This window comes from Pseudopodoces humilis, chromosome 26 (assembly GCF_049639895.1).
Source record: "Pseudopodoces humilis isolate 2021_Gansu_Grassland_sample_001 chromosome 26, ASM4963989v1, whole genome shotgun sequence".
Classification (NCBI taxonomy): domain Eukaryota; kingdom Metazoa; phylum Chordata; class Aves; order Passeriformes; family Paridae; genus Pseudopodoces; species Pseudopodoces humilis.
The window spans coordinates 764,627-780,567 of NC_142225.1; the positions used below are offsets into that span (position 1 = coordinate 764,627).

Sequence of the window (15,941 nt, forward strand, 5' to 3'; positions counted from 1 at the left end):
AATTTCAGTTTCTAAGCAAAGCAACACATTGTAAAATCTGTCTTTTCCCTCCCTTCCCCCCAAATTAAAAAGCAAAGCACACCGGGTCCCAAGCAGGGCACACCTGGGCTCACAGTGCCAGGAGGGCACACCTGGGCTCAGCAGGGCACACCTGGGCTGGCACTGCCAGCAGGGCACACCTGGGCTGGCACTGCCAGCAGGGCACACCTGGGCTCGGCAGGGCACACCTGGGCTCAGCAGGGCACACCTGGGCTCAGCAGGGCACACCTGGGCTGGCACTGCCAGCAGGGCACACCTGGGCTCGGCAGGGCACACCTGGCAGGGCACACCTGGGCTCGGCAGGGCACACCTGGGCTTGGCAGGGCACACCTGGGCTCAGCAGGGCACACCTGGGCTCGGCAGGGCACACCTGGGCTCACACTGCTGGGTGCAGGTGCAGGCACTGACAGCACAGCCCCTCTGCTGGCAGCAGGGACAGGCTGTGGCTGCTCCCTTGCAGAAAGCAGCTCTGTCACTGTGCAGGGGCTCTGCTGACTTGCCTCAGAAAATCCCGTTATCTCATGCTGTAAATGGCTTTGGGTGAGCTCCAGGAAGTGATGAATTGTGCAAATGGAAAGAAGCCAGAAGTTGGCGATGGACTGCGGCTGCGGCCCAGGCTGAGCCGTGCTGACCTGCAGGATGTGCCCAGCTGAAGATCAAGTCCCCCTTTACAGGCTGCACTCCCAGAATTGCTAATGATGCTGTAACATACCTGTGTTTTTATATATATTCTGGGAGAGCAGAGGAGAAAAAGCCTAGGAGGATGATGGGCTAAGAGACTCAAAATGATTTTTCTCTTGTCATTCCCACAGCAAAGCTGTGGCTGCACTGCACCAAGGGAAATCCTGCAGCCTCCTGGGCTGCCCCTGCTGCAGAGCCCCTCCCCACTCCTGGAGCTGACCTGCTCCCCATGGATTTGCCAAACCTTTCCTGAAACTCATCTGAAAACCTGTTTTGTCTTCTCTGTACCTGTATCTCCTACGTACCTGCGTCCTCATTGCAGAGTAAATTCCACTGATTTAAATTCCACTGATTCAAAGCCATTGCAGTAAACTGCCTACTGTACTGAGCTACAAATTTATTTGGTTTATATATTTCAGGAATTTATATTTATTTTTTTTTCTACTGCTCTGAACTTCATTTGCAGTATATTTTGCAAATGCCTTCTTCCTGTAGGTGGCTTATTGCTTCTGGCTGCTGGGCAAACAGCAGTGATTCTGCTCGTGTCAAAAGCTGCAGAAAATGCTTATTGTTGCCTTAATGTGCTATTACCTGGACAGTGCACACACTGCAGCAGGGAGAGAACTCCAGCTCTGCAAAACTAGGAGTTGCACAGCTTTCACTTACCAAACAGCAGCTTTTTTTTGTTCATGAAACAGCAGATTCTCGGGAGATAATCATCCCTCTGAAGTGTAGGCACTTCCCGTGTTGGCATATCCATCACAGCTCATGTGTGTGTCTGGACAATCAGTGGGAAGAAATGAGCTCCTCTGTAGTGCACCCACATGGGCTGTGCTGGAGCTTCTCATGAGGGTGATAAATCACCCTGGGAGTGCAGCTCTGCAGGCCCTCAGCTGGGGACATCTCCATTGCAGGCAGCTCCCAGGGCACAGTTCAAAGAATCATGGAATGTCGTGAGTGCAAAAGATCTCAGGGATCATTGAGTCCAACCCCTGCCCTGCACAGACACCCCAACAATCCCACCCTGTGCACCCCTGAGAGCCTTGTCCAAACACTCCTGGAGCTCTGGCAGCCTCGGGGCTGTGCCCATTCCCTGGGGAGCCTGGGCAGTGCCAGCACCCTCAGGGGGAAGAACCTTTCCCTGATCTCCAGCCTGAGCCTGCCCTGGCACAGCTCCAGCCCTTCCCTGGGTGCTGTCCCTGCTCAGAGAGCAGAGATCAGAGCTGCCCCTCCAGGAGTCTCCAGTCCAGCATCTCTGACACAGCCTCAACCCTCTGCGCTTCCCTTGGCCTCTGGCAATCAGGGCTGTTCAGGGCATTGTAAATCAGGTCTAATCCTTGCATCAGTTTCAGGTGAGAAGAGTCTCACATGAGCCCCACTACACCTGAGGAGCTGGGAGGTGACTGTCTGTACCTCCTGCAAGCCAAGAAACTCCATGGAGGCCAGGCTGCAGCTGCTGCACAGCTGAACCAGCACTAAACACAGCTCCTGAGGGTGGATAAAACCCACCATGACAGATTATTTTAGAAAGATCCAGATTTCAGGATTCTCTCTGGTTTTGTCATGGTGCAGCAGTTTTGTGAACTTTCTAATGAATGTCTTAACATACTGGATCTGATGCAAATCCTCTTCAGCGTTTCCCATGAAGGTGATTGACTAAAACCAGGAAAAGAGTTGGAGGACAAAGAGTATTCACCTTCATCCCTCACTGAACTCACTGCCCTTTGAGCATCCAGACCTCTGGTACAGTGTTAACCTGGCAGTGATAGATCTGCAAAGAACATTCCAGCACCCTCATTCCTGTACAGTGGGAAAGTGTGAATAATCATTCCATATTAACCAGGCTGAAGAGTCAAGTTTAATTAACTTTTCATAAGACTGAAGCCTCTCCTCCAGCATGGAAATCATTTACTGCTGTGCACTCCTTGACTCAGAGCACTGCCCAATTCCTCACCAGTTCCTCCCAGTGACTGCCAGGGCAGAGGGTGCACTTTATGTATTTTCATGTGAATAATTCTTTTGAATCCTCCCAGCTTTGATGAAATCTAGTTGTGCCCAGGTCTGTGTTTAACTGTGGGTTTCTCAGTGTCAAGGAGATTGGTTTGCACAGAATGTGAAGGTCATTTCTTTAATTCCATGGCTCTTTCCAAGGTGTGTGTTTCTGTGATGCCTGCAGTTCAGATGGGTTTCATGTTGATGAAGGCAGCAGATTGCAGGAATATGATCGTGACTGTGATGACAGGAAGGAGGGTCTGAGGAATGCACCAGCACAGGATTTCTGTTCTGAGATCTTTGTCTGAGTGAGAGGGCAGTTATGAGGAGTGAGGTTCTTTTTCTAATGATGCAATTATTTGGAATGGAGCAAATAATGTAGAGAATAGGTGCACCTTTTTAACAGAACATGCCAAATACTAAAGGGTTTATTGAGAGGCTCTGGGGAGGTGGTGCTGTGAACATGTGTGTATTGTGTACTCATGGGGAAGTTGTTCCAAAGAAACAGCAGTAGCAGATGGAGCTAAAATTCATTTTTGTCCATGAGAAATAGAATAATAGCTCAGGAGTCTACAGAGACAAGGAAGGCAGATCATCTGCTTTTACTTTAACCTCTTCTGTGCCTTTTTTTCCCAGGTCATATCTGACTCCAGTGCGGGATGAGGAAGCAGAATCCCTGAGGAAGGCACGATCCAGACAGGCCCGGCAGACCCGCAGGTCTACCCAGGTGAGGGATGGAAATGTTCACATTCACATGTAGGATGGAGAGAGCTGATCTGTCATTTGTCCAGAGCAGCTGTGGCTGCCCCATCCCTGGAAGTGTCCAAGACCAGGCTGGACAGACCTTAGAGCAGCCTGGGACAGCAGAGGGTGTCCCTGCCCATGGCAGGGGGTGAAATGAGATGAGCTTTAAGGTCCCTTCCAATTCAAACCATTCCATGATTCTGTAAAGAGGCAGGATTTTCTCTGCTCTATTTCTTAGGACAGGGGACTTGTCTGCACTCACACTGTTTTGGAGAGGTTCTGGTGAAATTTTCTTCAAGCAGTTATTACAAAACCCTCCCACAAGCATACATGAGTTAGATTTCCAAGCTTTGCTTTCTGCAATGTGCCTTCCTCTTAGTTTGTAGTGTGGTCACATATATTTGGGTTGCTTTGAGTCAGTGATTATGCCAATAGGCTGAGAAAGGCAACAGAATTCTTCCCTTTCTCTTACCATAGGGATGAAACATGAGCCTGACCAGATGTGAGTCTGTGGCATTTTAAACTGATCTGGAAGAATGAAAATGTAATTTCAGGCTGGAGAAATTTCCAAGGAGACTTTAGAGCCCCTTCCAGTGCCGAAAGGGGTTCCAAGAGAGCTGGAGAGGGACTTTGACCAGAGACCTGGAGGGACAGGACAAGGAGCAATGGCTTGCCACTGCCAGAGGGCAGCATTAGATGGGATACTGGGAGGGAGTTCTTGTCTGTGAGGGTGGTGAGGCCCTGTCATGAGCTGCCCAGAGAAGCTGTGGTTGTCCCATCCCTGGAAATGTCCAAGGTCAGGTTGAATGGGGGCTGGAGCAGCCTGGGCTAGAGGAAGGTGTCCCTTCCCGTGCTGGGGTGGGATGAGATGTGCTGTCCCTTCCAAGGCAGAGCAGGGTGGGGTTTGGTGGTTGTGTGCATGGCTGGAAGGTTGTGTTTCCCTGCAGGGCGTGACGCTGACGGAGCTGCAGGAGGCCGAGCGCACGTTCAGCCGCTCGCGCGCCGAGCGCCAGGCGCAGGAGCAGCACAGCGACACAGCCCAGGACAGCGGCGACAGGCCCGAGAGCCGCGGCCGCTGGGGCAGGAGCACAGAGGACGAGGTGATCCTCCTGCCTCAGCACCCCTTCCCTGAGAGCTCACAAAGCCATTCAGAAGAGCTGACACCAGGAGAAATTCTTTGGGGGTCACCTTTGTCTTGTGAGGGGGAGAGGCTAGCTGAAAAGAGGCACCGCTGGCTGGGGAGCGCCACTTCAGCACGAGGGAGGTGCACGTGGAGGTGCTGGAGCTTAGCTGTGCCTTTGCTCTCCTCTGGGAATTTCACCTTTCTGGCTCTTGCCAGAAAATAAAACGGTGTAAATCCCAGAAAGTGTAATGAGAAGGCTAATGATAGAAATGTGGCCTGGATCCATCCTTGCTATGCAGTCTAGGCAGAGGCTTTGCGTTCACATTTTTCCACAGATGTTCCATGTGTAATGGAAAGCTGGAGAGACCAGTTTTCTGCCCCTACCATCACCTCTGCTTTTCTTCACTCTAAGTCATACATTTATATTAGATAACTTGTGTCTCCTGCCATGAGCTGTAGGGACAAAGGGATTGATCCCAGGTCTCCCAGCTGTGGAGGGTGCTCTTACACTGACTTTAACACCCATCCTTATGTGATAGAAAGGGCCTGATCTGTCAAGCACAGGTGAAGAAAACATTGCACTCTCAAGTTGCACCCCCTGAAATCCAAAGTCTTCTCCTTCCTTTTCATTGTACTATTTTTCTGTCATGGCTCTTTGTTTTCAGACCGTCTATCGGCGACTGAGGGGCCCAGCCCAGCCTGACAAACCCACAACACCTGTGTCTCCTTCCACAGCAGCACCTCTGCTCTATACAAGTTCATACCTGACTCGAACAAATAAATATCTAGGGCTGGACTCAGTGAATCCAGCAGATTTCAGAGCAGCAGCCACAGAGATGGAGAAAAATGGTAGGTACCAGGAGAGTGAAGAACAGACAAAGCTCAAGGGTTTTCTTGTGCTTTAGAACTTCCACTGTGTACAGATGGAGAGAACAGGTTTACTTGTTACTCTGAGGGAAGCTGCCATGTCACAAAACAAATGTTATTTGTTTAAATGAAGTTAAACAAATTCCTATTGCTTGTAACACAGGGATAAAAGGATATTTTCCATTGTGGATAAATAAATGAGACAGTGATCATGGAGTATTTAGCTATTAGAGCTGGAGAAAGAGATTCCCCTAGTACAGCTTACCCTCAGAGCAGGAGTAAGTCAGGATGACTTGGGGAGAGCTGGCAGGTCCCTGGCTCTGATGAGGGAAGGAGTGTGAGTATCCAGCTGTAGTAGGACACTGGGATTCCATTTCATTTGGTTTAATTACTCCTATGTAATATAACACAAGGCAAGATGACCTTGATGAGCTTGAAAAGAACCCCAGAACCTTAGCAAAAGCACAGATGTAAATCACTGAAACCAAAGCAGTCTTTCTTTGCTTGGCCAGAGTGTGAAGATCAGGATTCAGACGACAGATCCCTGAACAAGCAGTCAATCCGAGAGCGGCGACGACCAAAAGAGAGACGGAGAGGCACCGGCATCATCTTCTCAACACAGGATGTGAGTTTGAGTTCCTTAGAAACTCCAGGGTGAATTTTCTTCCAATTCCAAGCTTCATGGTTTTCTTCCCAGTCTATTTTTCCATTTTCTTCTTCCCTCTCCAGCTCTCTTTTAGACTGGCATTTCCAAAGGTCTCACATCCCTGTTTGGGCTGTGTCAGACCGAGCAGGAGGCTCTGGGCAGCCTGTAACTGAGCTATTTTATGGAAATCCTGCAGGACTGGGACAGGGCCCACATGGCAGAGGAGAGATTCAAAGTCTGATTCCTTTGGAAAGAGGTCACAAACGGCCTGAAGTATTTTCAAATTTCTTCAAGCCAAAATTTGTCTGCTCTTTAGTCCCCTTGACAGAAAGACAATAGGAAGAAAACCTGTGTCAGGGTCCCCTCCCAGCACCAGGGAACACTCACAGCATAAGTGCAGAAGAGCTGTCTGTGTCGTGGTCGTTTTGCTTAGTCCTGGTTTCAGAGGATTTCTCCAGTCTGAGGGAAGAAATTGAACCTGCCAAACTTTGGTTAGAGCCTCAGCTCGGAAAATAGATCACCTTTTTCAGGAGATAATAAGAATTATGAAATTACAGTTAATAGTTGAATCCAGAGTCAGCTGGGATGCTGTGGTAGTTCATGTTTGTTCCATGAAACCCTGGAGCAGTTGCAAAGGCTTGGAGAAGCTATGCAGGATACCTGGGATGACCAGTCTTCCCACCTGGAGTCTAACTGAACTGGAGATATTTTGGAAGTCAGTATTCTATCAGTATTTCAGAGGTGCAGTTTTTCCAAGTTTTTTTCCCCTCAGTGTATTAGGGACTCCTCAGAAGCATTGGAATGGCAGGAGCCATCTCTTGATGTCATTCTGTCCCCAATACCAACATCTGCTAAATGGCCATTAGGACACCAAGCCTCATCTGAAGATTACCCAAAAGCATCTGGACAGACATTTCTTTTGACAGAAGTTTCCTTAATGTTAGCATCAAGTAATTTTTTCTCTGAAAGGGTGGTTAGGGACTGGCACAGGCTGCCCAGAGCAGTGGTGGAGTCACCATTCCTCACAGGGTTCAGAACACACGTGGCACTTTGTGCTGTGCTGGAGTTGACGTGCTGTGTTTCATCAAAGTTGGACTTGGAGGTCTTGGAGGTCTTTTCCAACCTAAATGACTCTGTGATTCTATAAACAATACATTGCCTTCTTGGGATAAAGTTTTGTTGTCTCCAGAGCTGCCTGATTCCATTTTTGCCTTTCCTCCTAGGATGATGATGAAGTTGATGGAAATGAAGAAGTGAAGGAAACTCGGGTAAGTGAGAATATGAATCATTGATATGTCATTCTTGGGTGCTGCTGACAGAGTGTTCTGTGGCTTTTGCTCTTGTCTATAGGAGAGGTTCAGGCTCTGCTCAGGAGTACAGGGAGGTAGTTCCAAGCAGCAAATTCCTAACTGATTTCTCTTCTGGAAGATAAGGTATATTTGCAGAGTGGCCTGAGTTCAGTGTTGGCTCCTGGAGAGCTGCAGGAGTTGTGGAGCCTGGAGGGAATGCAGCAGTGGGGCTGCAGTGCCAGGGCAGTGGGATCTCAGGTGTCCCAGGGAAGGTGTGACCTTGGATCTTGGAATTGCTGTTATTTTGGACAGGATGTTTTGTATTTCTGAAATCTGCTCTCCTGTCTCCTTATGGATTTGTTTTCTTGTGGGAAGTGGTCAGAGGTTGGTCAGTGTCCCCCTGTTCTTGCAATAGTCTCATCCTCTGAGACTCTTTCTTTCCTTTTATAATAATTACAGAGTCTTTCCAAATTCCCTTGGTTTCCTTTGGTTTTGTTTGTCTTTGTCTGAAACACATTTGGGCCTGACAACATGACTGACTCTGACAATGTCAAAGCTAAATACATTTCCAAGCTATTAAAATGCAGTGTGGAAGACCTGGGAGAAATAACAAATGTAAGGTTGCATAGGGGTCAGCCTGCTTGTGGGGTGTTTCATTTTTGCTGGAAAACCTTGAACTTGGGGTAGCCTTTCCCTATGCTTTGCAATGCAGTAGAGTGATTGAAGCATCATTTAGTTGGAATTAACTGGTTCTTTGCTGAAAATTGGCAATAACACTCTTCAGACTCTGTTTTTGTTTTCTTTCTTGCAATATTCAGTCAGAATGCAGCAAAGTTACAGCAAGCCTTGCTGGGACCAGAGACTCATGTGGTGCTGGGATGGTTTTTAGCATGTGCTTATCTTTCCATGCCAGCCAGTCCTTTCCCAGTGCTTACTTTGCACATTACTCCACTTGCAACGTGAGATATTCCTGCTCACAAAAGCATCACCTGCTTCAAGGAGGCCAGCCCTTCCCACAGGAGTTTCTGCTCATCACAGTGCAGAGCTTCCTGAAATCTTCACTGAACCCTGCAGGAAGGATTCAGCCATTTATCATCATTAAAATTGTTTTGACATTTCTGCTGCCTCACAGTTAGACTGAAGGAGGGGAGTTTTGTAATGTGTAAAAAGTAATAATCATAATAGGGACACCTTGTTTCCAGCAGGCATGTTTGGGACTTGCTGGGAATGTCTTGTTCTTCTGGGAAGTTGTCCCAGATTACCTAAATTAAGACAAAAGAGTAGCTGAGGCTGCAGGTTTGGAGGCTTCCTGGAGTCTAGTCCTAAAATTGCTGAAAATTTTATTGAGCACAGTCCTCACTGCTCATGTAAATGGATAAGCTGCACTTTGGGAGAACCTAGCTGCCCAAAAATTCAAGGTCACCCAGTCTCTTACAATTAATAATGCTGGTTTTCCCCAAATTAACAGCAAGGATTCCTTTTTACTAACACTTCACGTGATTTTCTTGTGAGATCCATCTAAGAGCAGAGCAACTTCCCTTCAGCTCCATCAGCCCATTTATGCAGGTGCTTCAGGGCACCAGCACCTTGGTTTCTTACACACCCAGTGTACCTCAGACCTGGGTTAGACTCTCCTCCCATTCTGCTGGAGCTGGTTTTCCCATTTTCCCAGTCCTCTTGTGTTTATCCAATTCCCAGTTTATTTTCTTGAATGCATGCCACCACCATCATGTCACTTGGTCAGTCTTCTCTGGTTTATTTGAGATCCAAATCAAAGATTTCTGATTTTTGCCATCACTTTGGCAGGAATCATGGAACAGCTCTCTGGTTTCAATTCTAGTGCCAATAAGAAAGTACAGTTAATAATCATTAATTCTTCACTATCTATAGTTCTAGAATGGCAGGTGCCAAATGTCACCAGGTTGTGAACTTGAACAGTCTGGAGTGTCCCATTTTAGTAGCAGAACCCCAAAGAAACTGATTTTATGGGAACAGTTATATTTTTGCTCCAGAGTTTTTATATCTTGGCTGATATCAGGATGTTTTTCATGGAAACCAAAAAAAGGGCCTTACTTGAAATCCCTCCTCCAACTCTGCAGTGAGACTAGCACAGGAAAGGTGAAGGCAGTTTTGGGGGGGAAAAAAAAAAAAGGGAGCAAATACATGTTGTTCTAATTTTCAGAAAGTGGATGAATTATTTTGGCTGAGCTCACAAGCACCAGAGTGGGAAACCAGCCCAGACACTTTGGCTGAGGTTTAGGCAATAAGAGGTCTCATAGTGGGATGTGTCAGGATTCTCCATGTGTTCTGCTCCCACCCAACCTCCCTCCTTGGGATGCAGACTGCCTGTGCGCGCTCTGGAAAGTTGGAAGAGCAGACAAAGTTTTATTGTGGAATAAATGTTCAAGGGTACAAGGACTTCAGCAGGAAAAAGCCTCTGGGGAAGCAGCTTTAGGAGAGGTTTTTCTGTGATTCCAGTGGGAAGGAGCTTCAAAGGAAGGATTTTGTGTGGTCTGGGGAGACCTGAGCTCAAAACAGAGGTGGGGGAAAAGCGTGGCCACGGTCTTGTCTCTGTTTGTCAGAAAATAAAAATTGGGGAGTCTGAAAGCTCGTGTTGGATTCAGAGTGAGCCAGGGGGAAGCTGGAGCTGGGAAACTTTCCCTGTTCCCTCAAGCCACTGACTGCAAAATACCAATGGGAATTCCAGTGCTGGTGAGGCCAGTGAGGACAAGCACAACAGAGTCATTGTGGATAGGGATCAATGGCCGAGTCTGGGATGCAGCAGCTGGAGGATGATGATGAAGACTAAAGAGAATGTTCCAGTGTTCCCTTTCAGAGCAGGTTTTCCTTATCCCTGACTGCTGGTTTTGACTTGGCCCTGACTTAAAATAATAGAATCAATTACAGCCTAGTTTGGGTTGGAAGGGACCTTAAAGCTCATCCAGTCCCATGGACATGCCATGAGAGGGATGCCATGGGCAGGGACACCTTCCACCAGCCCAGGCTGCTCCAAGCCCCATCCAGCCTGGCCTTGGACACTTCCAGGGATGGGGCAGCCACAGCTGCTCTGGGCAGCTTCTGTCATCATTGCACAGCAGGAACAATGAGGAACAAATTTGGAAGAAAAGTACATTGTAAATGACAGAACATAGAGAACAAGTAGAAAATGTTTATAATCGTTTAAAGGATTGTTTCTCCTTGCAGTTCTCTGCCAGAGCATTACAGATGTACCTCACCCACAGGGGAATTTGTCAAAAGAAAACTTTAAATTCAGAGGAGTACACTGAGTGTTGTGTTCATAAAATAACAATTTCTGGGCAGTAAAAGTATCAGAATGTCTGTTGTCATGAATTGCCTTCAGGATAGTCTGTATAGCCCAGTATAAACCCCAGACACACTAAAGGAATTAAGTTTTATGGAGGAATAGCACTGAAATGTTTGATTGTGAATTACAGTTGCAGTAAGTGGATTAAATAGGCTCCATTCCTGTCTTGCTGCACTTTGATTTTTGGAATGAACTAGGTTCACTCTGGTTTGTAAATAAGTGTTCTGCTTACCTGTATTGTTACCATGAAATCACCAGATGCAGCTGGATACCAGTGTAAATTAAATCTCTGTCTTAGAAGGGCTGAATTTCTAAGCTTAATTCCACAAGTTCTACAGGAGGACGATGAAGGAAAATTCCTTATGTAAACTCAATGTTATTGCTGATTCAGAGCTATGACCTGGGAGTCCTGATTTTGGTGTGTCCTATTTTTCACCTGTATTTTTGCTTTTAGTGACACTTTATCCTTCCACAGAGGCTTAGTTCAGTTTTTGTCACCATGCTGTTTGCCTTTTTGTGAAAGATGGATGTGATTAATACCTAGAAGATCAGGACTGGTTTTTGTTAAGTGTTTTATCAATGTCCTGTTGTAGCTGGACTGGGTGTACTGGGAGCCCTGGGGGTCCCCAGATGTTATTGTGCAGCCAAGCCCATGGACCGTGTTTGGAAGCCAAGAAAGGCTCCGAGTCCTCCACTTTCAGGGCTCACATTGCCTATTATGGTAAGGTATGTCTGCAAGAGCTGAGCTGTTTTGCTGGTACACAAGGGAAAGTTGACCAGTAAAAGGAACAAAATAGGTGAACTTCTGGCCAGCTGCTAAGAAACTCAAATCCTTTCAATGCAGACAGTTCTGTATGGGGGTGTTCATCCTGTGCTTCATTGCTACTGGCCCAGGGTCCCTTCTGGGGATATGAGGATTTTCCCCTGGTTTTACCCTTGAATGTTTATTTCTAGCAGAGATGTGGTGTGATGTGGGAGGGAAACCATCTGGCTCCTGTCCAAGGGCACGTAGGTGGCACCATGCGTCACTTGCATCGTGCAGTTAAATTAGAGAGCATTTAATTCTGTGTAACATAAGGCTGGGAGAGATTGGCTCTGTTTAGTCCTGTTTATAAACAAATTGTTCTAATGGGCTGTGTGTGCTGCAAGGAAAGATCTTTAATATGTATAGCAATATGAAATAGCAGCAACGTGCTGCAGGAAGGAACATGAGCTGAGGCTTTACCATCGAGCTTGAATGTGGTGAGGAACATCCTCTTCATGTTCTGAGTGCCCTGGATTCTCTGGGAGGTGGAGGGGGCAGACAGCAGGGAAATTAAAATTAATTCTGCAAATATTCCTACAAAAATGCTTCACATCTGCTCAGAGGATTTGCCTTGTAAGTTCTTCAGCCTGATGTGCTTGTGTTGGATTTTCTTAACCTCAGTATGTGGAGAAGGGCATCAGCCTGGGTGGCTTCTCTCCCTGTTGTTACAGCACTTCACTTCTCAGCCTGGCTCTGAGCACCAGTTTACAGCTCTGGGAAAACATCTTGTTTGTGCCTAAAGCCAAGTGACCCAAGTGGGTTGTGTGACTACAGGTTACAGCTAAATACCTTCAGATGAGTTCTCTAATTCGCCAAGTTGTTGAATTAGGAAGGTGTAATGTGAAGCAATGATGGGGATGGGGATGAGTAACACAAAACCAGCTAAAAACCAGTCTGTGAATCCTGAAGATTGTGCAAAACAGCCAGTCCTCCAGGAGTGATTCCCAAGGTCACAAACTCATAACTATTTACGGTAACTTTATGCTTTAGCATCTTGTTTGGTAGATTGTTGTCAGACTTGTGGTGCAGTCTGAGGTGGGTGATCTTTCTCAGTTGTCAGCAAGTCATTCCCCTGCAGCCATGGGGCTGGGGTTGGCCCTGCATCAGCCACCTCCAGCTCCCTTGGCTGCTGATGGCATTGCTGGGAGGCCTGTGCAGTCAGTTCACATTATCCCAGTTCACCCCAGGCTGCTTCTCCTTTGCACTCGTGGCAGCAATTGCACAGGGTCCTGGGATCCTCTTGCTTTCTTCCCAGCAGGAGCTGGGAGCAGTGTGAGGGATAGAGTGGCAGCAGGATCCATGGCACACGTGTGCTTCTCTCCAGAGCTGTGTGGGCTTCAGGAGTGCTCAGTCCTGGGTGAATGTCAGCCCAGACCCACCAGCCTGAGTACAGCATTGCTCCTGGACCATACCCCAGAGACAGAATAAATCTCACTATTGTTTTATGTCTATTTGTGTTGGTGATTTTTGACCTTTTAAAGGTTAACAGTGTATGGTTGTGCTTATGCATGTAACAGCACATCCTGTCACTTTTTGTGGGAAACTGTCAAAATCTGTCTCCTCGTGACATGTTCAAAACCATGGAAAGGAGAAATATCTCCAACTGCTGAACTACTTGGAGCAGGTTCTGAGCCCCTCTGGGAGCTGATTATCGTACCTCAGTGTCAGCCATCCAGTGGGCTGGGGGAGGATGTCTCTCCTGATGTGACTGAAGTCATCCTCCAGAAAATCTCATCTGCTGAATTCCAATTCCTGCCTACAGCAGTCGATATCTGGGTGGGCCCTGGTGGCTGTGTCGGGGTGACACGGGTGTCTGCCCTGGAGAAAAGGGACTGGGGCAGTGGGAGGGGGCTGCAGCACAAGGAATTCAGGTGTGTCATGCTCAGGCCCTGCTGTCTGGCCCTTCTCCCCAGTGTGAGAATCTGCCTCCAGCTCTGGGGTCCCAGCACAGGAAGGATGTGGAGCTGCTGGAGCCAGTCCAGAGGAGTCCATGGAGCTGCTCCGAGGGCTGGAGCCCCTCTGGAGCCAGGCTGGGAGAGCTGGGGGTGTTCACCTGGAGAAGAGAAGGCTCCAGGGAGAGCTCAGAGCCCCTTCCAGTGCCTAAAGGGGCTCCAGGCAAGCTGGAGAGGGACTGGGGACACAGCATGGCATGACAGGACAAGAGGGAATGGTTTCCCACTGTCAGAGGACAGGGATAGATGGGATAATGGGAAGGAATTCTTGGCTGTGAGCATGGGCAGGCCCTGGCTCAGGTGCCCAGAGCAGCTGTGGCTGCCCCTGGATCCCTGGAAGTGTCCAAGGCCAGGTTGGATGTGGCTTGGAGCAGCCTGGGATAGAGGAAGATGTCCCTGCCCATGGCAGGGGGTAAAAATGAGATGAGCTTTAAGGTCTCCGCTAACCCAAACCATTCTGTGTCTCCAGTGGATGCTTCCCTCTAGCAAAGCCCCTGTGAAGCTGATTGTCCTCATCTCCTGCCATCTTGTGCAGGCTGGCACATGTGCTGTCACACATTTATGTAGTAAATTATTTATCTCCCAGATATGTCCAGAGGGAATGAAAAGCAGAAGCTGTATTGCCTTACAGCTAGATATACTTCTATAGAGCTTAGAAGTAATCTGAATTTGTTTGGAAAATTGGAGTCAAATTCTCTGGCAATAAAATACCATTTGGAAACAACCAGTGTAGGAAAAATGTTGCTGTGATACAAGTGTGGCGATGCTGTTTGTCCCTTGTGTCTTTAAAAGGTCACTTTGTTCAGAGTTTATATCCCACATACTTCTCTTCAGACAAAGCCTCATGTGTGGAGTCATTGTTAGTTTTTTTGCTCTTGGGCATGGACTTTATGAAAAGTAACATTATTTGGCAGAAGCTGCTTCATTGTTTGCTTTGTCAAGATGTTGAATCCTTAAGCTGCAAAACTCCTGGCAGGAATTTCCCACCTGCTCCAGTTAATTTACACCTCATTGCTCGTTATAGGGAACCTATGAGAAAGATGGAGAGGGACTTTTTATAAGAGCATGTAGTGACAGGACAAGGTGAAACAGCTTCCCACTGTCAGAGGAGAGGTTTAGATCAGGTATTTGGAAGAAATTCTCCCCTGTGAGGGTGGTGAGCCCCAGCACAGGGTGCCCAGAGCAGCTGTGGCTGCCCCTGGATCCCTGGCAGTGTCCAAGGCCAGGTTGGACAGGGCTTGGAGCAGCCTGGGACAGTGGAAGGTGTCCCTGCCCATGGGGGACTGGGTGAGCTTTAAGGTCCCTTCAAACCCAGGCCATTTGTGATTCTGTGGTTGGTACCTACCAGGTACCCAGTGCTGGGCACTGTTGTGGGTGGGTTTGAGTGGGTGTTTCATCAGACTTTTCATTGATTTTAGATTTCATCCTTGGCAGTGGACATAAACTTCTGCACCACAAGGTGCTGCTGGGGAGGGATGGTCACAAACAGGCTTGAAGCACACTTAGATAGATGACAGTGTGTTGAGGTTCCAGATTGGCCTGGCCAGTGGCACTGGAATATTGCTGTGTGTCACCCGTGATTCCCACAGCTGAGCTGACAGGTTTTACAGCTGGGGGTGGCTGTGGTGAGCACAAAGAATCTGATGAATGTAGATAAAAAGCAGAATGGATCATGACTATTGTGAGGGCTGTGAGATATTTATTTCTCTATGTCATATTTTGGAAAGTCCCTTAGCTTGAAATAGCAGTTTCCATCTGGTTCTTGTACTGCTGTTTGCTTTCTCAGCTTCCCTGACATGGCCTGTTCATAGCTGTGCAAATTGCTGTTGTGTTCCTCCTTGTAAGAAACCTGGGTGGGAAGAGGAACCTGTCAGGAAACACTTGCTGTGTGCAACTACCAGACAGCTTCCCCTGGAAAATATTATGTTCCAACACTACTTTAACCTTAATGGCTGGAACTGGATGAAATCAAATGATTTTGTGCATGAGCAGTGCTCAAACTGGACTTGGGAGAGCAAAGCATCTCTCTGGGTTTGCTGAAGTGTGTCCAGAGAAGGGCAACAGAGCTGGAGAAGAGTCTGAGGAGGAGCAGCTGAGGGTGCTGGAGAGGTTCAGCCTGGAGAAAAGGAGGCTCAGGGGGGACCTTCTGGCTCTGCACAACTCCCTGCCAGGAGGGGACAGCCAGGGAGGAGTTGTGCTCTGCCCCCGGGGAACAGGGACAGGACAAGAAGAAACGGCCTCAAGCTGAGACAGGGGAAGTTCAGGTTGGATATTGGGGAAAATTTCCTCCCTGAAGAGGTGGTCAGGAACTGGCACAGATGGCCAGGACAGTGGTGGAGTCACCATCCCTGGTGGGTGGCACTTGGGACATGGTTTAGTGCTGAACATGGCAGTGGTGGGGAAAGAGTTGGGCTCAAAGGTTTTTCCAACAATCCTTGATTCTGTGATTCTGTGATTTTATTGTAATGCTTTTTTTGA

General features: G+C 47.9%; 1 protein-coding gene across 10 annotated transcripts in view; it reads left to right on the forward strand.

The window, feature by feature from the left end:
* Positions 1-15,941, forward strand: part of PPP1R12B (protein phosphatase 1 regulatory subunit 12B) — a 126,699-nt gene that overhangs the window by 73,454 nt on the left and 37,304 nt on the right. For all 10 annotated transcript variants that reach the window (XM_014258960.2, XM_088067262.1, XM_088067264.1 and 7 more), the window contains 5 exons: positions 3,349-3,439; positions 4,404-4,556; positions 5,245-5,428; positions 5,959-6,071; positions 7,316-7,360. In XM_014258960.2, the coding sequence (XP_014114435.1) occupies positions 3,349-3,439; positions 4,404-4,556; positions 5,245-5,428; positions 5,959-6,071; positions 7,316-7,360 (586 nt within the window). The remainder of the gene's footprint in view (positions 1-3,348; positions 3,440-4,403; positions 4,557-5,244; positions 5,429-5,958; positions 6,072-7,315; positions 7,361-15,941) is intronic.